Consider the following 25158-nt stretch of genomic DNA (forward strand, 5'->3'; position numbering starts at 1 on the left):
TAATAAGTAAGCAGGGTTTTTTTCTTAGACTTATTTAATCCTTAAAATAGTATTTAGGTTTTTTAAGATAATTATAAATATTTAAATATTTTTTTAGGTATAGGCAGAATAGGCGGCTAAAGAAATAAAGGCTATATTTCTCTTTTCTAGTTCTTTAAATCTTAGGGGCAAATATTAGGGCGAAGCCTTTAGGGGAATATTATATAGAGTAAGTATTTTAGTTAGCTTTAGGGGTATATTATAATTCTTTTAATAATAATTATTATTAAAAGTAATATTATAGGCGGTAAATTATAAGTATAAATTATAGCACTTTAATTAAGAAAGTCCTAAAATAATAGAATAATATACTAGTTAAATAATATAAAACTTAGTATCTTTCTTAAAATAATCTTTAATTCTTATATTTATCTAGATATAGTATATAATCTTCTTATTCTCTAATTCTCTTCTATTAAATATATATAGGGTAATTAGGCTTTTTAGGGGGATAGGCTTTAATTTTTAATTTTTAGCCTATTCTTAATCTATAAATCTTTATCTTTTAGCTTTAATATTAAGTAGGGTATAAATTAATAGGCAAATCTTCTTCTTCTTCTTTTCTAATATTATAAATAGTATTATTAATTTTAATTATTATAGGTATTTCTTAAGATTAATTTTATAAATAGTAATAGTAGAGATTTAAATAATATATAGTTCTTAAGCCTAGCTATAACTTACTTTAAGCTTATTCTTTTTATTAAAGACTAGCTGGGGAATAAATTATATAAGTTTAAAAATTAAATTGCCTAGAGAGTTTAAGGATAGGATTTATATATAACTATAGTCTAAATCTTTTAGCGGTTATTTAGGTATAGATAATCTTTAATATAATATTCTAGGGAGCTATAATAAAAACAGGCGCTAATTTTATAATATAATAGGCTGTATTCTTTTCTGCCCGGGCGTTTAAAAATATTTAGGTTTATTAAGTTATATAGTTATATTAGGGCTAATTTACTCTTTTATATAGGGCTTCTCTAAGGCTAATTATTATATTTTATAGCTAGGGCAAGACTTAAAGTAAATAAAAAGGACTAGGTATATTAAATAGGTTTTAAAATAGTAGTATAAGTCTTTATAATAGAGGGCTAGTTTATAATATATTAATAATAATAATTCTTAAGATCTTGCAGGAATTTAGTAAATTAATAATATTTATAACTTAAGGGCTAATTATATAATAATATTCTTTAAAGTTCTTAACTAATAGCTTACTTAAGTAGGGTAAATAATATTCTTTTAAGTATTTCTCCTTCTAGTATTAAATACTAAAACTTAATAAAAAAGATTTTAAATTCTTTATTAATTTAATAGAGGTTAAACAATTTATTATATATATTGTTTATATAATTAAGATTACTAAATATATACTTTAAAATATTTAGAATCTCTTAGTAATTGCTAAGAATATAAGTCCTATCTCTAATATATAGTAATATTTAGGTATAGGGCGTATTTTTTAAGCAGTTAATTATATAAGCTATATAGCTCTAGGGAATTAGGAATTAATCTTAATTAATTATTATCTTCTCTTAAATCTAGGCTATAAAATACTAAAGATTCTTTTAATTACTTTTAAACTTATTTAAATTAGGGAGTTTTTTTAAAAATCTAGAGATAAAGAAAAATATAGTAATAGGTACTTTAGATACTTCTACTAAAATAGCTATAGGTCTCTTAATATTAGGCTTAAGTTTAAATATAAATAAAGGTATATTTATAATAGGTGTAATTATATAGTAAGCTTAATCTCTTTTAAAGATAGCCTAGATATATTACTATTCTTTTTTTTAGAGCTAAGTCTTTTAATATTATTAGATAGCCTTAAGTTTAGTAACTTCTTATTTAAGTCTTTATTAAATAGCAGCAAATTCTTATTAAAGCTTTTAAAAGTATACCTTAGTCTAATAATTTGTCTTATTTATAGTAGTCTTAGCTTTATTAATATATTTATATACTAGGCAATAATAATTATACTATTCCGGCCTATAGCTAGTAATAATATGCTTAATAAACTCTCCTAGAATTATTAGCAGGAATAGGGGAATTAAGGCAAATATTATTAATAATATTAACTCCTAGATAGGAGCTATATAATATTAAAATATAGACTCAGGAAGCAGGTTAGAATAAATAGAATAAGGTAGTTAATACTAAGACTAGCTATAGGATCTTTATCTAGCTAATTTAGATTAGAATAAGCTATTACAGGCAGGCTTAGTAAATAAGATATAGCTTAAGGAACTTAAATTTAGATTAAGCTATACGCTAAAGATATCTTTATAAGATTATATAACTCCTTATATAATCCCCTATGCTGGCACTATAATAATTCTTCTATTTTTTAATAAATAGCTCTTACTTAATAATTTCTTATTCCTTCTAAATTTCTGCTTTTCTTTTATATTTATTAAGCTCTTCTTTATATTTAATAATCCTTTCTTTCTCTTATTATTAATATATATTTTTATTCTATATTATATTTATTATCTCTACTAATTTAAGAGATATATTTATCTCTTTTTATTTATAATAATAATCTTCCTTAGCTATTTTATTTATTTTTTTATTACTTCTTATCTTTTTCTTTAATTTTAATCTTAACCTTAGCTTTTAGTTCTTCTTTCTCCCTTATTTTTATTTAATATTTTAATATCCCCTATATTTAGCTCTAATTTATTATAGGAAAATATATTAAGACTTAGTATAAAGTCCTTGAGCAAATAAGTATTAAGAAGAAAGAGAAGAATATTTAGCTTTAAAGCTTAGAGTAGAGCTAAAAAAAAAGCTCTAGCTATAAACTAATATAATAAACTAATAATAATCTAATATTAAACTAATACTAAATAATAATAGAAAAAAAAAGCTAATTATTTTATTTTAAATAACTAAAAGAGTATTATCTCCTTACTATTCTTCTTCCTCTCCTGCTTTACTTATAGACTTTTTAAAGACTTTAAATAAAAGCATATAATCTCTTAACTAATTACATTCTTTATACTAATCCTCCTTATTATACTAATACTTTTATTAAGCTAAATAATATTACTAATAATTTAAATAAGCTAAGTTAGATATAGAAGGTAGTTAAATATTCTTATTCTTTCTTAATATAAAGGTTATTAAATACAGAAATAATATTAATCTTTATAAAATATTTTATTTCTTTTAAGTTATTTAGAGTCTTCTTAATTAAAGGTAGAAGGTATTAATTTTTAATAATTATTATATTTAAGGCTTAGTAATCTATATAAATCTATATCCCTCTACTAAGCTTCTTAATAAATAGAATTAAAGATATAATAGGTAATAAGCTTAAGCAGATAAATCTCTTCTTTAAGTTTTTTTTAATCTATTCCTTTAAAATCTTTAATTTATCTTAAGATATAATATATAAGAATTTAAAAAGAAGTAACTTCTTCTCTAATAGCTTAATATTATAATTATAAAAATAATATAATAATAAGCGCTTAGCCTCTTTAAGAAAAAAGATATTAATATAATTTTTAAACTTTTTAAGTAGTAAATAGGCAGAGTTTTCTTCTTAGACTTATTTAATTCTTAAAGCAATATCTAGGTCCTTTAAAATAATTATAAATATTTAAATATTTTTTTAGGTATAGGTAAAATAGGCGGCTAAAAAAATAAAGGCTATATTTCTCTTTTTTAGTCCTCTAAGTCTTAAGAGCAGGTATTAAAGTAAAGCCTTTAAGGGAATATTATATAGAGTAAATATCTTAATTAATTTTAAGAGTATATTATAATTCTTTTAATAATAATTATTATTAAAAATAATATTATAGACAGTAAATTATAAATATAGATTATAGCACTTTAATTAAAAGAGTTTTAAAATAATAGAATAGTATATTAGTTAAATAATATAGAACTTAGTATCTTTCTTAAAATAATCCTTAATTCTTATATTTATCTAGATATAGTATATAATCTTCCTATTCTCTAATTCTCTTCTATTAAATATATATAAAATAATTAAGCTCTTTAGAGAAATAGGCTCTAATTTCTAATCTTTAGCTTATTCTTAATTTATAAATCTTTATCCTTTAGCTTTAATATTAAGCAGGGTATAAATTAATAAATAAATCTTCTTCTTCTTCCTTTTTAATATTATAGGCAGTATTATTAATTTTAATTATTATAAATATTTTTTAAGGTTAATTCTATAAACAGTAATAGTAAAAATTTAAATAATATATAATTCTTAAACCTAGCTATAATTTACTCTAAGCTTATTTCTTTTATTAAAGACTAGCTAGGGGATAGATTATATAAGTTTAAAAACTAAATTACCTAAGAAGTTTAAGAATAAGATTTATATATAGCTATAATCTAGATCTTCTAGTAATTATTTAAATATAAGTAGTCTCTAATATAATATTTTAGAGAGCTATAGTAGAAGCAGGCGCTAGTTTTATAATATAATAAGCTATATTCTCTCCCGCCCGGGTATTTAAAAATATTTAAATTTATTAAATTATATAGCTATATTAGGGCTAGTTTACTCTTTTATATAGGGCTTCTTTAAGACTAATTATTATACTTTATAGTCGGGGCAGGTTTTAAAATAAGTAAGAGAGATTAAATATACTAAATAGGTTTTAAAATAGTAATATAAATCTTTATAATAAAAGGTTAGTTTATAATATACTAATAATAATAGTTCTTAAGATCTTATAAGAATTTAATAAATTAATAATATTTATAACTTAGGGGTTAATTATATAATAATATTCTTTAAAGTTCTTAATTAATAGCTTACTTAAATAAAATAAATAATATTTTTTTAGGTATTTCTTCTTTTAATACTAGGTACTAGAACTTAATAAAAAAGATTTTAAATTTTTTATTAATCTAATAGAGATTAAATAATTTATTATATATATTATTTATATAATTAAGATTATTAAACATATATTTTAAGATATTTAAAATCTTTTAGTAGTTATTAAAAATATAAGTCTTATCTCTAATATATAGTAATACTTAGGTATAAAGCATATCTTTTAAATAATTAATTATATAAGCTATATAGCTCTAGGAAGTTAAGAATTAATCTTAATTAATTATTATCTTTTCTTAAATTTAGGTTATAAAGTATTAAAGATCTTTTTAATTACCTTTAAATTTATCTAGATTAAAAAATCTCTTTAAAAATCTAAGAGTAGAGAAAAATATAATAATAAATATTTTAAATATTTTTATTAAAGTAGCTATAAGTCTCTTAATATTAAGCTTAGATTTAAATATAAATATAAATATATTTATAGTAGAGATAGCTATATAATAAGCTTAATCTCTTTTAAAAATAGCCTAAATATATTATTATTTCTTTTTACTAAGCTATATCTCTTAATATTATTAAATAGCCTTAAGATTAGTATTTTCTTATTTAAGCCTTTATTATATAGCTGCAAACTCTTACTAAAGTTTTTAAAACTTTACCTTAATTTATTTAATATATTAGCTAGCTTTATTTATAGATAACTTAGCCCTAGTAATATATTTATATATTAGGTAATAATAATTATATTATTTTAGCCTATAGCTAATAATAATATATTTAATAAACTTCTTTAAAATAGTTAGCAGGAATAAAGAAATTAAGATAAATATTATTAATAATATTAACTCTTAAGTAAGAAGCTATATAATATTAAGATATAGGCTTAAGGAGTAGGTTAGAATAAATAAAATAAGATAGTTAATACTAAGACTAGCTATAAGATCTCTATTTAGCTAATTTAGACTAAAATAAGCTATTATAAGCAGGCTTAATAAATAAGATATAACTTAAGAAGCTTAAATTTAAATTAAGCTATGCGCTAAAAATATCTTTATAAAGTTATATAACTCCTTATATAATCTAGAAGAGTATAGTTCTTACTCTTTTAAATTAAGTAAGTATTAGCTAGCGGGTTAATTATTTTATCCCCTATACTAGTACTATAATAGAACTAAATATTAAGCTTAACCTTAAGAAGTTCTTTATAGGATTTCTCTCTATATAGTTATTAGATTACTATATTAACTTATTAAGAATAAGTATTATTAATAAGAAGATAAAGGCAGTAATTAATATTTTATTTCTTTATATAGCTTAAGTCTTAAAGTTATATTTTAGCTTAATAGAATAGTTTAAGTAATATATTTCTTAATATATTAAAATTATATAGCTGCTTTAAGATTAGAAGATAATATTCTTTAATAAAGCCTTTATAAAAGGCAAAGTATAATAGAGTTTTATAAAGAATATAATCTTAGCTATATTCTTATAAGCTAAGATAAATACTTATAATATTATTTAAAAGTATTTTAATAATTTATTCTTTCTTATATATTATAATTTAAAGTATTAGCTTTACTTTAATATTAATATTAATATCTCTAGCTTTAATATTATACTATACTATCTTTATAATAATATTAAGATTTAATTAAATAATTATTATTTTTCTATAGTTTATAAATCTCCTAAAGCTATATTTAATTAATTAAAAGTTTAGCTAATTATATTCCTTTTAAGGTAGCTTAATATAGTTAAAAAGAAATATTAGCTAATAGAAATAAAAATAGTATATTTAGTATAAGTATTATATAAGATATATTATATTATTAAAATCTATTAAATGCTATTAATTATTTTTATAAACTATAGTATTATAATTATAATTATTAAGTAAATATCTCTTTAATTAATATTTATAGATTAGACTAACTTATATCTTATCTTAGTATTATAATATATATAGAGATTTAACCTTATACTTATATATAAGCTAAGATATAATAATATTATTATAAATATACTATTATATCTTAAATTATTCTTTATTAAGCTAAATACTTCTATACTAGAAGATATTAAATATTATTTAGCTATTATATTTCTTAAGACTATATATATTAATAATATTAAGGATAAGCTATAATATAATATAACTCTTATTAAGTTATTAGAAATATTTAAGGCCTAATTAAAGAAAGGCTATAAAACTAATTTTTACTAATTTAAGGTCTTTATTATATTATAAAATAATATAAACTTTATATATCTTTTTTTTATAATTTATAATAAACTCCTTTATATAATTAATACTAATAATATATAATATCTCTATATACTATAGTTAGTCCTTAAAGATATTCTTAAAATAGTTTATAATAATATAAGATATCTTAAGTATTATTAGATAATTATTAATATTTATAACTTTATAATCTATAAACTTATAAAATAAGTTAAAATATATATTAAGTATTATTATTTATACTAGATAAACTAAATATATTATTATATACCTTATAGTAGCTATTAGCTTATTCTTATATTAAATATTCCTTTTTATATAATTATTATAGACTTTATTATAAGATTATTAAATATAAAGCTATATAATTAAATCTTAACTATTACTTATAAATTTATAAAATAAATTATATTTATACTAAGATAAAATATATAAATAGCTAAAGACTAAGTATTAGTATTATTTAAATAACTCTAGATTAATAATTAAAGTATTTTATTAATAATTTTATTAGATTATAATTTAAAGTTTTTATTAAATTTATAAAAAGGCTTATTTAAGCATTTTAATATTAAGTTACTCTATTTAATAATATATTACCTATAGACTAATAAATAGTTAGAATAAACTAATTAAATAGCTAAGATTATCTTATAATACTACTTAATTATTCTAAAAGATATTATAGCTTAGCTTAAGATTTTATTATTAATATAATTAATATTAAACTTTAGTCTATTATTTATTATAATAAGATCTCTATATAAATTAATATATAGTATTAAACTAGGTAATATTATAAACCTTTATAATAAGGAAATTTAAGACTTTATCTTATAATTTAATATATATAAAATATTTTACTTAGCTATTATAGATACTAAGCATATATATAATAAGAATTATTAATTAATCTATTTTACCTTTAATAATAAGGTCTTACTAAGATTATACTATAAATATAATATCCTTAGTATAATTATTTTTAGAAAGAAGTTATTAATATAATATATAGAACTACTTATAATTAAATAAAGAATTAAATATCTTATATATTAGCTAAATATTCTAGCTTATTAAAAATACTATAATATCTTCTCTATTACTTATCTAGAGCTATATTATATAAATAATCCTTTTAAATATTTTATATCCTTTAATAATATTTTACTACTATATATTAATATAAAAAATATTAATATTAGTTATTATAAGATTAAGATATTATTTAACTATTATATCTAGCAAATTTAAGGTAAGATTATTATTAAGTATTTAATTTATTAAAAGAGATATAATGCTTATTATAATATATAGTATTATCTTAAGAATTTAGCTAATACTTAAGAATTTATCTAGGAGTATAACTAGTATCTTAAATTATTAGTTAAATTATAGAAATACAGGCGATTCTATAAATAATATTAGATTATAAATTAGGCGCAGAAAGAGATAAACTATAGAAATATCTAATTATATCTTATACTATATCTATATATATATTTCTATACTCTATTATTAAGAACGATAATAGTTTTCTTAAAAGGGGTATACTAATATAGATATAGGCATATAATATTACCTTAGTATCGCCTCTACTATTTTAATAGGGTATAAAGATATAAGATGCGAGAGCCTTAGGCTAATAACTTAATTATATAGTTACTTCCTTATGTAACTAATAGAAGAATAACTTTATCCCCTAACTGTATTATATTACCTTAAGATTAATAATTAAATTAAAAGAATAAATACTATTTTAAAATAATACTTATATATTTATATTAGCTACTTATAAAATAATTAGATTAATTAATTATTTTTAGCTAAGTTTATATTAAATTCTTATTATTTTAAGACTATTAAAGTATTATTCTTTTTTATTAATTATAGATTCTATTTATATATAAGATTTAAGCTTATTTAGCCTATAAATTAGCCTATTATTAAAAATATTAAAGCCTTTATTAAAAAGATATAAGATATTATAGATTATATTTATACTTAAATTTATATTATTTAAGTTTATTATAAAGAGTAAATTAATTATTATTAAACCTTAGCTTATTATTATTATATAAGATAATTTATTTAATTAAATATTTAAAATATTTATATTTAATACTTTTAGAAGAAATTTAATTAAAAGAATTTTAGCTTATTTTATATTATTAAAGTTATTAATCTATATATTTATTAGCTTAACTTATTTATCTTAATATATATTTATTCTATATTTAATATTAGCTTACTTTACTTTATTATTAAAGACTTTATACTTAAATAAAAATAACTATTATTATTACTTATTAAAGTTAATAGCTTTAAAAAATAAATTATTAAAGATATTTTAAACTCTTAATAGAAATATTAAAGTTATAAAAGCCTTTAACTATAATATATTATTAAATAGTTAAATTATAATAATTTAATTAAAAAGCCTATATACTATTTATAATATATTTAAGAGATTATTACTAACTTTTACTACTACTATTTAAATAAGCTAAAGTTAAAAAATAGTTTTAATAAAGCTTAATTTTAAGAAAAGAAGTATTATTATAATACTAGTATAAAAAATAAATTATTTAAAGAGATTTATTAGCTAATATTTATATAAAGTATAAGGTATAAGGCTTTAGCAGTATTTTATAAACCTCTAAGAATCTCGATTATTAGGCTATATAGTTTAATACTAGCTTAATTACACTTAAGTATAATTATTATAGTCTTTTTAGCTAAGTAATTAAAGAATTTAGTTTATATAACCTAGAGCTAGCTAAGTTCTTAATATAAGAAATTATATAATTTTATAAAAATATCTTTAATATATAACTTAATTTAAATTTAAACTCCTTAAGCTATATTTTATTTATTAAGCTTACTTATAATAGCTTATTTTAATTTAAATTAATTAAATAAAGATCTTATAACTAGTCTTAGTATTAACTACTTTATTTTATTTATTTAAATTTATTTTCTAAGCCTATACTTTAATAATAACTAGATTATTACTAGAGTTTATTTAAGTTAAATAAATAAATATAAAATATAGTATATAACTAAGGGTTTTAATATTAGCTGCAAATACTATATAAGTCTTTTTTCTAGCTCTAGGTAAAAAGATAAAATATATATATTGCCTTAATATTAATTTATAGGAAAGCTTTATAGGCGTATTATATATTTTATATTTATAGACTTTTAAGCGCTTTAAAACTTAATATAGTTAATAAAGACTTAGATTTCTTATTTATTTAAGTTAAATATAGTTTTTAAACCTTTTTAAATCTTAGCTTTATATAAGTAATAACTCTTATTATATATAACTATTTATATTTAAAAATTTTCTATATTACGCAGGTAATATATTTCTCTTTATTACAGTTATCTTTTAAGAAGTATATATAGTATATTAATAATAACTCTTAATAAAGTTATACCTATTATATAATAATAAGGCAGTAGATCTTTATATAGGAAGATCCTCTAAGCTTCCTTAGTGCTAATTTACTAGCTATATCGAAGCCTTAAAAATATATAATTCTAATACTCTGATTAGAAGCGGAAATTACCAGGATATTGTCTTATAATATGAAACAATATTTATATTAAATATTAAATGAAGGGGCCAATTGAAGAATAGAATGTACATGCTATATGTCCTTAGACCAGGATCCTCGTTCTTGTTATCTAGATGAGGACGTGTCCGCTGTGCAGCATCGATTACAGACTTACGTTCCCTTGATGAGAATCTGCTTCTGCTTCTTGATATGGCGGATAACCTCCTCGTCGACCTTCAGGGTCTGCGCAGCGATGTGTGAAGGAGTCAGGGCCAGCCATTGAGCGAGAGAGATGTCTGCAACACGGTCGCTCTTGTAGATTTCAATCCACACGAGTTTCTCGGTATCAGACGTGTTCTCAATGTAGTGTCCTATATCTATGGTCAGTTATGTCGATAATGAAAACCAATAGGGTGGATACTGACCGGAATTGTCGGGGAAGACCGCAGTATCACCGGCAGAGAAGTCGAAGGTGCGTGACTTCTCGCTACCAATGAAGACACTAGCACGGCCGTGTCCCTGGTGGAAGTAAAGCCATTCCTCAGCCTACCAGAAAATATAATTAGCTCAAATAGTTTGCTGGAAGCGGTCGAGTGCTCTTACATTAGGGTGCCAGTGGAGTTCTCTCAAGCCCTTAGGCTCAAGTTCGACGACTGCTGCAGCGATAGTTTTGGCAATTGGGAATGTAGTAGAATCCACCTTGCGGAAGGTACCGCCGTTTCCAGGCACGGGTTCGGTCTCATGCTGATCCGAGTGGTACACGAAAGAGCTGTTACCGACGAGCGCACCGTTTCCGCCAGTGACATTCTGTTCCTCGACAGTACCGTTCAGGATGTAGGGGAACTTTTCAGGTACTTTGCCGAAGACGGAGGGATCAACACCAAAGTTCTTCGCAAGAATGTCCTTTGGAGTGTGCTTTATCCAGTCGTCGATCATGAAAGTCGTGCTGTGCAGATTGACAATAAGTATACGGCGGTACTCAATTAATAGCAGAGTAAAGCACCAACCCTTGCGCTTCAAAGTCTCCATCATCGAAGATGAGAAGGTATTCGTTCTGGTCTTCCAATCCCTGGACAGTATGGGCCTGTCCCTTGGGGAAATACCAGATATCGCCTTCCTTGGCTGTGTCTAGTTCGTACTGGCCGTCCTCATTAACGGCGGAGACTGTGACAGCTCCTTTGTAGACGTAGCCCCACTCAGCCTACAGAAGAACAGTGAGCCAACATATTACTCTCCCGGAGGAATTGAACGGTGTCACTTACTACTCGATGCCAGTGCAGCTCACGGATAGCTCCCTTTATCAGGTGCTGCTGGGCACCGGCAATGTCGTGACTCTGTGGAAGATCGGACGTGATCTGCTCCCGAGACCAGCCTCCAGGATAGAGGTTGGTCTTAGAGTCAGAGAAACTCCATTTCAGATTCGGAACATATCCATTGTCTGTCGACTCGCGGCCCAAGTTATCCGGGTTCTGTATATCGATAGCATGGTTTGTTCCTCCTGATAGTTGTAAATTCTCAGTACATACGTCCCTTAGAAGTTCTGACACTAAAGGGAGGAAGTATTTACCAGAAAATGGAGCTCCCTTGCCCGAATCGTTGATAGGCTCACCGTCACCGAACCCTGAACGCTTGACTGCAGGGGATGCCACAGCGAGGGAGGCGAAGCAGAGGACTTGCGGAAGGAACTTCATTGTTTTGGCCTGTAATTTGTGAACCCAATTAAACAAAGAACACCTGGTCGAGACGGGATGAGACAGAGACAATAGGGGCTTTGATCGGGTATTTAAAAGGTATCGTACCCAAAGCCAATTGAGTTTGCCTTGTATACAAAACCATCACGACATCGTATACTCATCCAAAAACGCCAGTGCTTAGCCTCAAAACAAACGGAAACTGTTCAACTTCTCGTGATTCCATTCCAAATACGATCATCACGTCATTTAGAAGCAAAAAAGCTAGATAGAGCTTTGGTCCCTGAAGGATGCGCTGGCGGAGATTGTGGCTATTGTTATCGTCTAGTGAAGAGCATCTTTCTGATCCACAATATATCGGTGCACACTTGAGGCGTTTGTAGATCAGTGGGAACTTGCAGAGTGCGATCTTGGCGAGGTCTTGTGTTGGAGAAGCACAGCCTGTTTGTGATATAGGAATGGAGTGAGGATGAAGCAGTATGTCGCCATGCTTGGCACGGGATACTTAGCCAGCATGCCAAGCCCTCCGCTGGCGGCCCGTGCATACTTCCAAGTTCCGTGCAAAATATCTAGTAGGAAGCTTCATTTCACCTCAGTTGGGATGTCTGGACCGGAGAGGCAGCTGATCCAGCTGGATCACATTCATCATGTTGCCTAGCTCAAGGCATGAAACACATATCGTCGAGCGTCTGTCAATTGAAGTCTGAAGGACTGGTAACGACTGGTCGGAGCTTTTCACTTTCCTTCTCCCCCAATATCGGCAAGCTTGCAGTGCGGAGATTGAGGATTAGATGCTGGGACTAAGTGGAATCGCGTAATAGGAGACCATCACTTCGTAGGTTCTCTTTTTGGTCAGTTGGAGACCCGTTAAACTTTGTCCTTCAAGTTCACACGGCTGGTATAGCCCAGAGCTGCACGTTAAAACAAGCGACTAACATTTGTTGCAGTTTACCAATGCTGACATTTGAGTCCGTATCATTTCGGCGTCTCTCGGGGTTCGTATTTGGGAGCTCCTGTAGATCCCGAGGACCATGTATTATGTTTTGGGAAAGCCGAGAACGATGTCGTGCTTGTCCATCGCACAGACTCAGCTCATGAATTATCTCGATTCAGCGCTAGACGCTTATTCCTCTTGGATTACCCCTTCAACCCGCGCTCATGGCGGAAAGGAACTGCTTTAGGTTTCCCTTGGGGTCCGCGACTTCAAGCTATGCCTGTCATAAAAGTTGAGCGATCATATTTTCCTAGATCGCCGAATCATGGAGTTAACAGAAAATGTTGTGTGACTCCATGAGATGATCCGTTCCCTCTGGGTTGTATCATACACAAGTTCTGGGAGTATAACTAGCTTTACTGGTCTAAGAGAAGCACTGTTCTTCCAAGAAAGGTCAAGTGGCAACCGAGCTCGGTGTTGATGATTCTTCCGGTAGTTTTTGACGCTCTGAGATAGAATGGGTATCCTGAGAGGAAATGGCCTCTATTCGAATAAGGCGTGCTTTTTTCTAGCTCATATCACCCGCGTTTGCGCCGCATGCCCCGTATATGTATATTTTCCCGAGCATCAGGTCCACAAGAGGCAGCATTCCTATTCTGCTTGCATTAGCTTAACCCTTAACAGGTAACATAGCCTTGTCGGTAACCAAGATACGACATATTATCGACATCTCGGAAATGGAATGCCTGGAAGCGGTTGGCTGTCCTCGCCGAGAGAGGATAATTTGAACTCTCGCCAACTTATCCAGCCTTTTTTGTGGCGGTATATCATATCACAGTTTAGCCGATGATGATCACAATAGTCATTGTTTAGGGTTTTCGCAGACTGAACTTTCGTTATTCCTCTTTCAATGACACGATCGAGGCCATGGATTGCGCATTGAAGAGATCTCTGCAGAGAAGAAGGCTCAGGAGTAGATACAATATGAGATCAGAAAAGCATATATACTAAGAGGAAATACCTCAAATGTGCTCATGCTAATCCATTCCTTACTTCAATCACTGTCCGGTTCGAACTAGAGCACATTTTCTGTTTTGATATCTGGCTGAAGGTGTAACAATGGCTGGCTTTTGGTTTAGCGTCCTGGGGCTTCTTCCCCTTTCTCAAGCTCTTTCACTCCCTCCCCTCATACCTAAGATCCAAGGTGTGACGACGCCTCTGATCCAACCTCTCTATGAGCTTCTACCGGCATTGCCCATCTTCCAGGCGCCCCTGCCACCACTTGACAGCCCTCCTTTCACCCCCAGTAACATTAGACCGAAGAAGATCGGATACTATTGGGTCGGAGCGGGGGATAAGGAGCATGCCGATTTCCTGGCTACTTACAGTCTAGATGATGTGTGTACGATAAACTCCTGCTCGATTTCATAGCAGCTAAGACATTCTAGGACACCTTTGGAGAACTCATCTATGTGACCGACGTTCCCACTAGTGGCAACGACCCTCACCATCTGGGAGTTTCTCATGATGGGAAGACCCTTGTCGGTGGAGGTCTTCTATCACTGCTGAAGCTTCAAGACACTGCATACTACTTCGACGTCAGCAACCCCTATCGTCCTGCCTTCACGAAGAGCAACCGTGGTGTTCTTGCGTCCATCGCCGACGAAATTCGTGCAAAGCCTGATGGGTAAGACGATCCCCCGTCTACAGTTTAGTAGTCTAGGATGTAGAATTGACAAGCAAAATAGGGGTTTTTTCATTACATACATGGGATGTAAGTACAATTGAGAAAACCCTGTGCTAGAGATCTCGATATTCACATTTTTCTTCTTAGCTGCTCTTGGTACATCCCCCGGCAGGCTCATCGAAACCGATGCCGACTTCAACATCATTCATGAATGGCCCGAAGATGTCGAAGGGACTCTTAATATCTTGGGCGAGCAGTTCTCTCCCCATGGTATCTCAATTGACTGGGAGAGGAACTTCATCCTGACCTCTGACTTCGTTGTTCCTTTGTCAATTCTGAAGCCCAGCACGGGAGTCGTGCGTGCCAACACTCTTCGACTCTGGGACCTAAAGACTCGGACCATCCTCAACACCATCACTATCCCTAACGTGAGTTTCATTACCGGATCGAGCTTGAGCATACTGTCTGACCACTGTATGGATTCAGGGTTCAGGTATCCAGGACGTGAAGTTCATCCCTGGCAACCCTGAAGGTGCTGCTATTGCGGCTACTGTGGGTAGCGGTCAGATCTGGATCGTCTATCCTTCCCGCAAGGATGCCAACGGCAAGCAGGGTGTCGCAGAGCTCCTCTTCGACTTGGGCGATCAGGCTCGTGCATCGAACCCTATCGCCAGCTAGTATGGTTGACCTATGTTCTTGAAAATCCGTGCATCAGATACTAACCAGTTCTTACTTAGCACTGATCTTACTCAGGATGGCAAGTTCCTGTACGTGACGCTCACCTCGGCTAACCACGTCGCTGCTCTGGACATTAGCGACCTCAACAACGTCAAGCGTCTCGATGATCCCGATGAGGTACATCCCATCGTTAGCCCTCACTACATTAAGGTCACGCCTGATCAAAAGCACATTGTCGTCACCGATTACTTCGTGCAGACGGGTGAAATCGGTATTGTCAACGTTCCAGCCGATTTCAAAGCACAGTACATCGACATCAACGATGATGGCAGTATTTCCTTCAACCGTTCCATCAATTTCAGCCAGGAATTTGAGAACCGTGGCGGCGGTAAGCCACATTCTGCTGTGGTTTTCGATCTCACAGACCCGGAGAACCCGCTGTACTACTAGAGTACTTCGGGGGAACGCTTTACTGGCAGAGGTGTTCCGAGGGGTCCTACATTTCAGTTCACTGGCGTTTGCAGTGTATTGACTGATACTGAACATCTATTTAAGTACGCCTTCCTCCTCCCAACACCAAATTTGAGCCATGTCGCCTTGTCCCCACGGAGGGGCACCAATAAAATTTAACGTCTAAATGCTCGTTATACGTCAATATATACGGAGGCTTCCCTGCTTGCTACTTTCTACGTATAGCATCCATCTAGGAATATTGAAGGAACCCCATAATATCGCCTTTATTATTACGCATGAGTATACTACTACCACGGACTCAAACATAATACGCTCCTTACGAGGCTAGATTACATGAATACTGCTTCTACATAAGATTGTGTATAGTTTTTATTTACATAGTCGTCGTCTTCATTTGCTCCCAGGGTATTTGTACTCCAAGACTTGACGCCACTCTCATCGCAGAGACAATGCAACCTTCCAATAATACCATTCCATCCCAGCACCACCCGCCAACAAAGTAGACTCCTCCGCCTCCATTCGTCCACCCTGATGCGAGGCCAACTCTCGAAGGATGACCCAGGAAAATGCCGTTGATGATTTCGCGACTCTCAGGAGTACGAAGGACACGAGTGAACGTAGCCGACCGGATAATTTTGGCTGGATCAACCGATTTCAGGGGGTTCGTGGTCACGATTACCCCGCAGGGCTGTTCATGAGCGGCCTCTGAGTTTCCATCTCGAGTCCACAAATGGATGCCCTGAGCTATCTTTTCAGATTGAATCAGAGCGGCAAGAGAGTCGGCTGAAGAAACGACATGTTTCTCTATTGGATGATACAGAGGAGGTAGAGTAGAGTAGTCTGTATGTGCGACTGTGTCCACCTTGCATGTCGGAATCTGTCCCAGGGTCGATCTTACGGGTTCGAACACAGATGCGGCAATATCCGGCGATACTCCTAGCACGACCAGGTCGAAGGCTTCTGTTTTAGCGACGCCAGTTGAGTCGGTCCATGTGAGTTCCACGCTGTCACCCCGGGATTCCACTCTCGTCAGACAAACTCCAAAACGCACATCAACACCCTTTGACAATTTATCCTGGACGGACCGAATCCCATCCTCGACCACAAAATGTGGTTGTAGATGAGTGCGCTTTTTGTAACCCAGAACATCCGTTGCTGGAAAATTCAACATCTCCTGGTGAGAACAGGTACAGACACTCGACATTAAGGGTAAGAGATAATATTTTGTGTGATACTCGGGCATATGGATCCTGTGCAGGTACTCTCCGAGACTCTCCCCACGCTTTGATGGGGACCCCTCCAAGGGGAAAACCAGATAACAGCAGATGGTGAACCACAGATAGCAAAGCAGTGCGTATGCTGCCTCTACCAGCCAAAACAGGAAATCAAGACCTTTCCCTGGGATCCATGGTATTTGATGGAAATTTGATGCATACGTCATATATAACCGCGAGCTTGTCTGCGACGATCTAGAAAAGCTGAAGAGAAATGGCTGTGCATGATATCGTACGTCAAGATGATCGTACATCTGGATCAGTTGTTGATAGAATCCGCCAGCGAACGCGCGCATTGGGACATCAGCCCAGCTGGCTGTCTTCCCCTTTTCATCGCTGAAGGATGAGAGTTGGATAGACTCGGAACTCAGAGACAGGTGGTTCTCCTGCGCCAGGGTGGTTTTGTCAGTCCGTCAGTCACGAATTGGCGGGAAATATTCTTTTGTGCTTCTAACTATTGAACCCGAATGACTAATTCCGCTTACCTACTTTCTCTAACAGTTTAACTTGGTACCTCTGTTCAGGATCATGGTGGAGAAGATATGCGGTCGTCAGCCCTGCCATACCCGTGCCGACGACGGCGACTGTCTTCCTCCCATCTCCTTTCATATCGTTATGCCTCTCGCTGCTCCAGGCAAGGCGACTCAGGAAGGGAACAGCAACTCAAAACGGGAGACTTCCAGAGCATCCGCTCCCTTTAAGAAGGTCGCCGAGATGCGTACCCCGATCAATGTCGCAGGAAAAGAAGACTAAACCCCAGATGCGACAATCCGTGTTTAGCGAAAGACCACTCCAGACATGGTAAATTCTTCCCTACTTGCTTGCCAGCAAAGGAAGCATATCTATAATATGCGCACTGGAGCTGATAATTGCCTTCTACGCTCAGAATAAGACTGTGCCCGTCCGCTGGCCGCCATTAATATATTAGCTCTTTCCACTTAACTAGCCTCTCTTTGGCATTGAGCAACGTCTTGGCCATCTCAACAATTTTCGCTTAGAGCATGTTCTCCTGGCTTCCTTCTCCACTCAGCTAGACTAGCCTTAGATAGACTAATCAGGATCGATCCACCAAGCCTCGGAACAAGAAGAACCTCTTTTTTACACTATCATTACTCCGTACTCCGTACTCCGTACTCCGTAGGCCCTAGGGCATCATGTGAAGAAGAAGTCCGTGCAGAAGAGAGTCGCGTATTTAGCGCATGAAGGTGAGCCTATAGTATCCTCGATATAGTTATAACAAATCATCACTCTGTTCGCACATCATTCCTAATCAAGAAAATGTGCTTCACGCCGAGGTAAAATGCCGGCGTTTGAGCGGTGCATTTCTAATCTAACTACGTACTCAAGACTTGGGTAGAGATCCCCGCGCCATTGAAAATATCTACTTTATAGGGAAGTGTGAACCCGACTTATAATTTGTTTAGAATCTCGGATTTCGCGTGTAAGTGGTATTATGCTAATGCCAGAGGTCTCATCAGAATAACAGATGTAGTACTACATGCAAATGATTCTTTTATTCATGAAACATAAGAGCCTAATTCACCTGGCCAGTATTTGTCTATATAATGCCTCCCCAAGAATAGTAGACTATACTATGAGGTTCAAGGATTTTACCATGTATGTAGAAATGTGAGGCTGAGAATTGTATACTTATCATTGGACAATTAGCGCTGGAGAAGTTCCGTCTTAGCTCTCAATATTTTATGATTCTTAAAGAAAATGAGTAGGAAGAGAATTCGAAGCAAATGGGGTAAGAACCTGAGAATAGTTTTGTAGGTGTAGTAGTTAGGCTGTACGTAAAGAGTGCTAAATAAACTACTTCAATAAGATGCCAGTATTAGTAAAAAGGAGTTACTCCCTGCGATGACCGTGTACATTTAGCTGTAGGCCAGCGAAAAACACTACTTTTGCGACTATATGAAATCAAGACGTCATAACCGTACGACATGAATACGTTTTCGAGACGACAGGTCCGAGCAAAGAGAGCAATACTCAAGTCTAATAATGCTTTTCGTTGTCATTGGTTCCCATCGAAGGCTTATCCATGGCACTATCTAAAGTCAGGAGCCAGCGGCAGTATGGCAGCGTTGGTTAGGAGCTCGCGGTTGGTATCCAAAACAATATGCTCACAAGGAGGTGAGAGGATTATAGAATCAGAAGCAATACCGGACTGTGCATAAGAGCATCCCTGCCTTCTTCTCTCGCTCTCAAGATAAATAGCTGGAGCATCTGGATTGTTGCTGGTGCTGTATACGTAATACTCTCAGTCTAAATGAACATATAGGCTTCGATGCTTCATGAATAGACCGACTGGAAAGTAGTAGAAGGGCAACCGGGATATATGAAGCAAATTAAAATGAATGTTGACAAGGAAGGCATCTGCAGCTTATACGTGCAGAACTCATCTCTCGGCATTTTCGGGGCTATGAGCTCGTCTGCAAGCCTACGTGGTCTTCCAGAATGTCTCCCATCTCTGGAGACAGCCTTCGGGTAAAAGAGGAGAGGCTGAAAGATATAGGATTAAGTGAAAATCTCAAGGAACGAAGTGAGATTTCTGAGCCGGCCATTTCGTGGGAGGCCTCCGGATACAACGCGCCTTCCTTTTTGGCGCGTCCCCCAGCTCGCTCACAACAAAAAGCCCCTCCCCTTCTCTCACTTTCTCTCCTTCTTCTTCCCTTCCTCATCCTCTTCAACCTTCTTCACCACCATCCATCCTTGGAGACTTTCATCAAATCCGCTCGTTCAAAGCTTTATCTTGACTGCCCACTGCTCGTTAAGTTTATCTTCTCCCACAACAGCATCAAGATGATGTCCAAGATGAGCTCCAAGATAATTGTGTTGTTTGTCCTCTGGGCCCTTGTGGTCCTTGGACACGGTGACAGTAAGTCTGCCTACGAGACATAAGAAGTCTTAATGGTCTCGAGTTCTGTATTGAGAGGATCTCGAGAACGAATATCGTTGGTATCTAATCACAACTCACAGAGCTTCCTCGCGAGGTTGATGCCCTGAAGGGCTATGTCACGAGCCTTGAGGCTCTTGATGGTATGTCCGCCACCAACATATCTTGTCTGCATGAGCTGATATCCAGTAGACAACTTGAACCTCCATGATGCGGATGACGCGCCTTACGTTGCCAAGTTCAACCAGCTTTTCGCTCGCGCCGGTAAGTAACTGTGTAGACTTAAGCTTATTTTTAAATCATTCCTCGACGAAACTTACTGACGCCAGCCTTGACAGAAACTGTCACTACCACTGTGACCGTGGAAGTTTGCTCGTCCGCTCCTGGAACCACTGCGCAGACTAGCACCACCACTGCGACTATTTCTGAAGTTACGACTTCTTCTGCGCCAGTGATTCCGGTTCCGATTCCTATTCAGACGTCTTCCATCTCTTCTGGTGGATATAGTTCCAGTGGATATGCACCGATCCCTCCTTATAGTTCTGTGGAGTCTACCTCGACAAGCACTACTTCGGAGCAGACAGCTTCTTCCAGTCCTGCAGCATCCTCGGTCCCTGCTGCCACGACTTCTGTTGTGGCTTCTAGCGTGTCGGCCACCAAGACTTCGGCGTCCTCGACTTACACTCACGCGCCTTATCCATCTGGAACTGCAGTGAGCAACGGTGTTCCCAATGGAGTGCCTAGTGCTATTCTCGGAATGGCCGTGGCAATGATTGCCCTCGTCACCCTGTAAGCATCATCTAAACAGGTGGACTGAGCTGTCTCGCTACTGTTTCTCCTAGCACTTCATGTAGGGAGAAGGATCTGTGAGTAGCTCGTTGGTCCATTCTTATCTAACGGTGCATGAGGTATGACTGGCTATGTCTTATGCTTTTATTGAGACGAGGATGTCGCCGGTCGATTTGTATCTTGATAAGAACATGTTATCAGCTTACTCCGATAATCTTAAAAGAAAGAGAGAAAAAAAAGGTGGAGGAACGTACTTAGTTCTTATGCAGACTGCTGGCCTTTGCCGCAACTAATAATGAAAATGTTGCCTTGTGGTAATCTTGCAACTATTCTTTCCTGTCCAATTCGACCACGGAAGTGGCTTGTGAGTCATCCGAGATCGGCGCTCGGCGACTCAGCATCGTTTGAAGACAGCATTGGCTCTCTTCAGAGCGGCCACAACTTGCCTAAACTTTTAAAATTATTCGAGATCCTTTCAATTCTAAATTCAAAGCCTATACATTCAGCTACTCAGGACACCAAGACATCATCTCCGTTGACGTGGCCTGTTCTTCCCGTTTGCAACAGCGGCGAGACCGGACGATCTATCTTCCGGAGGGGCTGATACCAAAAACTTACCTTCATACGAGGGGCAAAGCCTTTGCAAAGCAACAATTGCGCACCATGGCGAACGAATCTACGGGTAGGGCTCATACTGAGTCCCAAATCTATCACTCTACCAGAGGTGGTGACTATGGCGTGAGCTTCCTCCACCTGTGATACGCCCCGACAACATGCTAATGTCTCCAAGCTCTCGTTCGAGACGGTGGTCCTGAAGGGCCTCGCCGCGGATGGTGGTCTCTTCCTGCCTCACGAAATCCCCACTGCAGTGGACTGGGTACGTGCGAAATGCCATATATCCCGCTATCATATGAGCGCTCGTCGCCGGAGACAACGTTTTAGCCTCCAGAACAGTCTCAATGGATCTAAAGACTGACGACGACCGCAGCGGAGTTGGAGCGACCTTTCCTACACGGACCTGGCCTTCCAGATTTTCAGCCTTTACATTTCACGCAGCGAGATCCCAGCGGATGACCTGAAAGGCATCATTGATCGGAGCTACTCGACATTCCGTGCAAAGGATGTTGCGCCGTTGGTTCATCTAAAGGACAACAGCTTGTATCTCCTGGAGCTATTCCACGGTCCCAGCTACTCCTTCAAAGACTGTACGTTGCGCATGGCTGTGACAATTTCTCAAGCTAACATACTCTAGGCGCCTTGCAATTCCTAGGAAATCTCTTCGAGTATTTTCTCACGCGGAAAAACCACGGGAAAGAAGGCAAAGGTGCGTTTAACAAGCAATGTATATGGCTGGATTATGGCAAGGCTATGGGACCTAACCAGCTAGCAGATAGACATCATCTGACTGTGGTTGGTGCGACGAGCGGTGATGTGAGCCATCCTCTTTTACTGCCTTGGATCCAACAAAGATATTAACTTGTTTCGCAGACTGGATCTGCAGCGATTTACGGTCTCAGAGGCAAGAAAGATGTATCCATATTCATACTGCACCCGAAGGGCCGTGTCAGTCCCATACAAGAGGCGCAAATGACAACCTGCTTAGACGCAAACGTCTATAATCTTGCCGTGACAGGGACCTTTGATGATTGTCAGGTATGGATTTAGAATGTCAGAAACGCAGGACTTTGGACTCACAATGCAATAGGACATCGTCAAGGCCTTGTTCGGCGACTCTGATACGAACAACGTGTTGAAACTCGGTGCGGTCAACTCGATTAACTTTGCGAGAATCCTCGCCCAAATCGTCTATTATTTCTATTCGTACTTCTCTCTTGTGAGAACTTCCAATACTTTCAAGCTCGGCGACAAAGTGCGCTTTGTGGTTCCGACTGGAAACTTTGTCAGCATCCCCTCTTTCCATTCATTCAGACGCTTAATCTAACAGGCTTGACACAGGGAGATATACTGGCAGGTTATTTTGCGTACCGTATGGGTCTTCCTGTTGACAAGCTCGTTATTGCAACCAACGAGAATGATATTCTCGATCGATTCTGGAAGACGGGTCGGTATGAGAAGAAGCCGGCTAAAGGCCAGGAGGCAGAGGGTGGACTCGATGTAGACGGAGCGAAGGCTCACGAAGGTGGCGTGCGGGAAACACTCAGTCCAGCGATGGACATACTGGTCTCCAGCAACTTTGAGCGACTTCTCTGGTTCTTGGCACACGAATTCGCCAGCACCAGAAGCACAGATGACGAGGCCAGCAATAAACAGGCAGATCAGCAAGTCAGTACTTGGCTTAGCGACCTGAAAGTAAAGGGCGGTTTTGGCCCCGTCCACAAGGACATTCTCGACAGCGCACACAGGTCATTTGACAGTGAAAGAGTCAGTGACCCGCAGACTCTCGAGACAATCAAGAACATCTATGACCAGATTGGGTATATCCTGGACCCGCATTCTGCCGTCGGCGTCACGGCTGCCCTTCGATCCCTGCAGCGCGCTGGCCCAAATATTCCGCATATTTCTCTTTCAACAGCCCATCCGGCTAAGTTCGCCGGTGCCGTCGAGCTGGCTCTCAAGGATAAGGAGGGATTTAACTTCGAAAAGGAGGTGTTGCCGGAAGAATTCATCGGCCTTGACAAGAAGGAAAAGCGCGTTATTGCCGTCGAAAACGATTGGCAGGCAGTGAGAGAGCTGGTCAAAGAGCAAGTTGAGAAGGAAATACAGCTCTAAAACAAACAAACACCATATTCGGGCGAATACGTGTTCTGCTTGCCAGTTTCTGTTGATATTGTGACTTGAGTCTTCGGGCCTAGTGAACTTAAAAAAGGTCGGTGGGATAGACTCAGGACTAAAAGCATTCAGTCACACTTCTCTTTCCTCACATCATTTTCTTACGATCCATGCATACACCTTGCGCCTGCTGTTGGCAGCAGAAGTCATATGTGCCACCTTCTGGCAGAAGTTTTGTATTTAGTATTCTTGGTGGATGATGCAGAGTGTAATAAACCCATACCCCGGCGTCAGCGTCGTGGCGGCATTATGAATGGATATTCTCACAGCAACCTCGCCAAATTTTGGAGAAGGAAGCCCCGCAAATCATGGCCATAGGTAAGTTATTGTGAATTGATTATATCCAATTCACACTCTTTCCGAATTGACGTCATTGTTTTGGGCCCACTATCCCGAGCCCTTGTTTAAACCAGCTCAGCTCAGCTTACGAAAAGGGAGAACGATGGGCAGACAAATTGTCAAAATGAAGAGATAGCAAAGGCAAAGTATACAACAGGCATTGTATAATGGCCATTCTCGCGTAGGTGGTTGCTGCAGGGAAAGCTTACATGGATGTATTATTATTAGTCTTGTTCTCAACTATTTAACTAAGTTATGGATCTATTAGTTACACTTCAAAAATAGCATAACCTAATCATTGTTGCCAACAATAGCTAATAATAAGAATTGGGAGAGGCAAAATAAACTTAAGATGAAAAAAAAAGACGAATATATACAAACAGCAGGGATTCGCTGGTGGTCACCCACCCATACTAACCTGCCGGCGTGCGGCTTAAGTACGGCTGAGCGGACGGGAAGCCCTGTTTTCCACACCCTATGGTCGTATGTGGTTGATATTTATGTGAAAGGATACATATGGACCTTGGTGTTGGGATGGCGCACTTTTGACGGGTTGTGTTGACGTATTATTATCATGGGTCTGCATCGGCAAACACTGCTGAAGATACTATACATACAACAGGCCAGTCCATCTTCTCGATTCCAGATGACTCCGCCACATATACGGGACCTTACTATGAACGAGCCGGACTTTTGCTATAAGTAAGAGTCAGAATACACCTAGGTAGTGTACTCATGGTACAGTTTTCACTGCACCTTAGTTTGCCGAAGAATAGAGGGATACCGGTTGCTTATGTCCTGGAGATCCCGGGTATAATTTCTAAGCTCGCTTTGGCCCTGAAAGGGAGCTGCAGTATACAAACCCTAGAAAGTAAAGTATTAGTCAGTGCCCTAGATTGCCTTGCACTTGTAGAGATTAATTACTTAACACAATCGTGTCCCAGAT

At 35.0% G+C, this 25158-nt stretch overlaps 5 protein-coding genes across 5 annotated transcripts; 3 read left to right on the forward strand and 2 right to left on the reverse strand.

The window, feature by feature from the left end:
• Window positions 1–10621: 10621 nt before the first annotated feature.
• Window positions 10622–12806, reverse strand: C8Q69DRAFT_473534 (thermophilic glucose-6-phosphate isomerase). Its single transcript, XM_028631049.1, has 6 exons — window positions 12225–12806; window positions 11920–12155; window positions 11665–11858; window positions 11261–11603; window positions 11083–11203; window positions 10622–11028 (listed from the first exon to the last, which is right to left on the reverse strand). The coding sequence occupies exons 1-6, from the start codon at window positions 12346–12348 to the stop codon at window positions 10829–10831; spliced, it is 1218 nt and encodes a 405-aa protein (XP_028483082.1). The 5' UTR covers window positions 12349–12806; the 3' UTR covers window positions 10622–10828.
• A 1595-nt stretch (window positions 12807–14401) lies between these two features.
• C8Q69DRAFT_405737 (hypothetical protein) lies at window positions 14402–16097 on the forward strand (the record flags this gene model as incomplete). The annotated part of the gene is made up of 6 exons (XM_028628086.1): window positions 14402–14680; window positions 14731–14969; window positions 15031–15056; window positions 15117–15397; window positions 15456–15646; window positions 15707–16097. 6 exons carry the CDS (start codon window positions 14402–14404, stop codon window positions 16095–16097), a joined length of 1407 nt encoding a protein of 468 aa, XP_028483083.1.
• A 364-nt stretch (window positions 16098–16461) lies between these two features.
• On the reverse strand, window positions 16462–18297 carry C8Q69DRAFT_473543 (hypothetical protein). Its single transcript, XM_028631050.1, has 2 exons — window positions 17885–18297; window positions 16462–17781 (listed from the first exon to the last, which is right to left on the reverse strand). The coding sequence occupies exons 1-2, from the start codon at window positions 18002–18004 to the stop codon at window positions 16495–16497; spliced, it is 1407 nt and encodes a 468-aa protein (XP_028483084.1). The 5' UTR covers window positions 18005–18297; the 3' UTR covers window positions 16462–16494.
• Window positions 18298–19600: 1303 nt separating this feature from the next.
• C8Q69DRAFT_473547 (hypothetical protein) lies at window positions 19601–21262 on the forward strand. The gene is made up of 4 exons (XM_028631051.1): window positions 19601–20276; window positions 20378–20437; window positions 20487–20558; window positions 20633–21262. Exons 1-4 carry the CDS (start codon window positions 19856–19858, stop codon window positions 21085–21087), a joined length of 1008 nt encoding a protein of 335 aa, XP_028483085.1. The 5' UTR covers window positions 19601–19855; the 3' UTR covers window positions 21088–21262.
• Window positions 21263–21561: 299 nt separating this feature from the next.
• On the forward strand, window positions 21562–23918 carry C8Q69DRAFT_323969 (putative threonine synthase). The gene is made up of 7 exons (XM_028627398.1): window positions 21562–21821; window positions 21874–21960; window positions 22072–22288; window positions 22336–22514; window positions 22572–22736; window positions 22789–22983; window positions 23040–23918. Exons 1-7 carry the CDS (start codon window positions 21747–21749, stop codon window positions 23811–23813), a joined length of 1692 nt encoding a protein of 563 aa, XP_028483086.1. The 5' UTR covers window positions 21562–21746; the 3' UTR covers window positions 23814–23918.
• The last annotated feature ends 1240 nt before the right edge of the window (window positions 23919–25158 follow it).

The sequence above is a fragment of the Paecilomyces variotii genome, assembly GCF_004022145.1.
Source record: "Paecilomyces variotii strain CBS 101075 chromosome Unknown C8Q69scaffold_9, whole genome shotgun sequence".
Taxonomy (NCBI): Eukaryota; Fungi; Ascomycota; class Eurotiomycetes; order Eurotiales; family Thermoascaceae; genus Paecilomyces; species Paecilomyces variotii.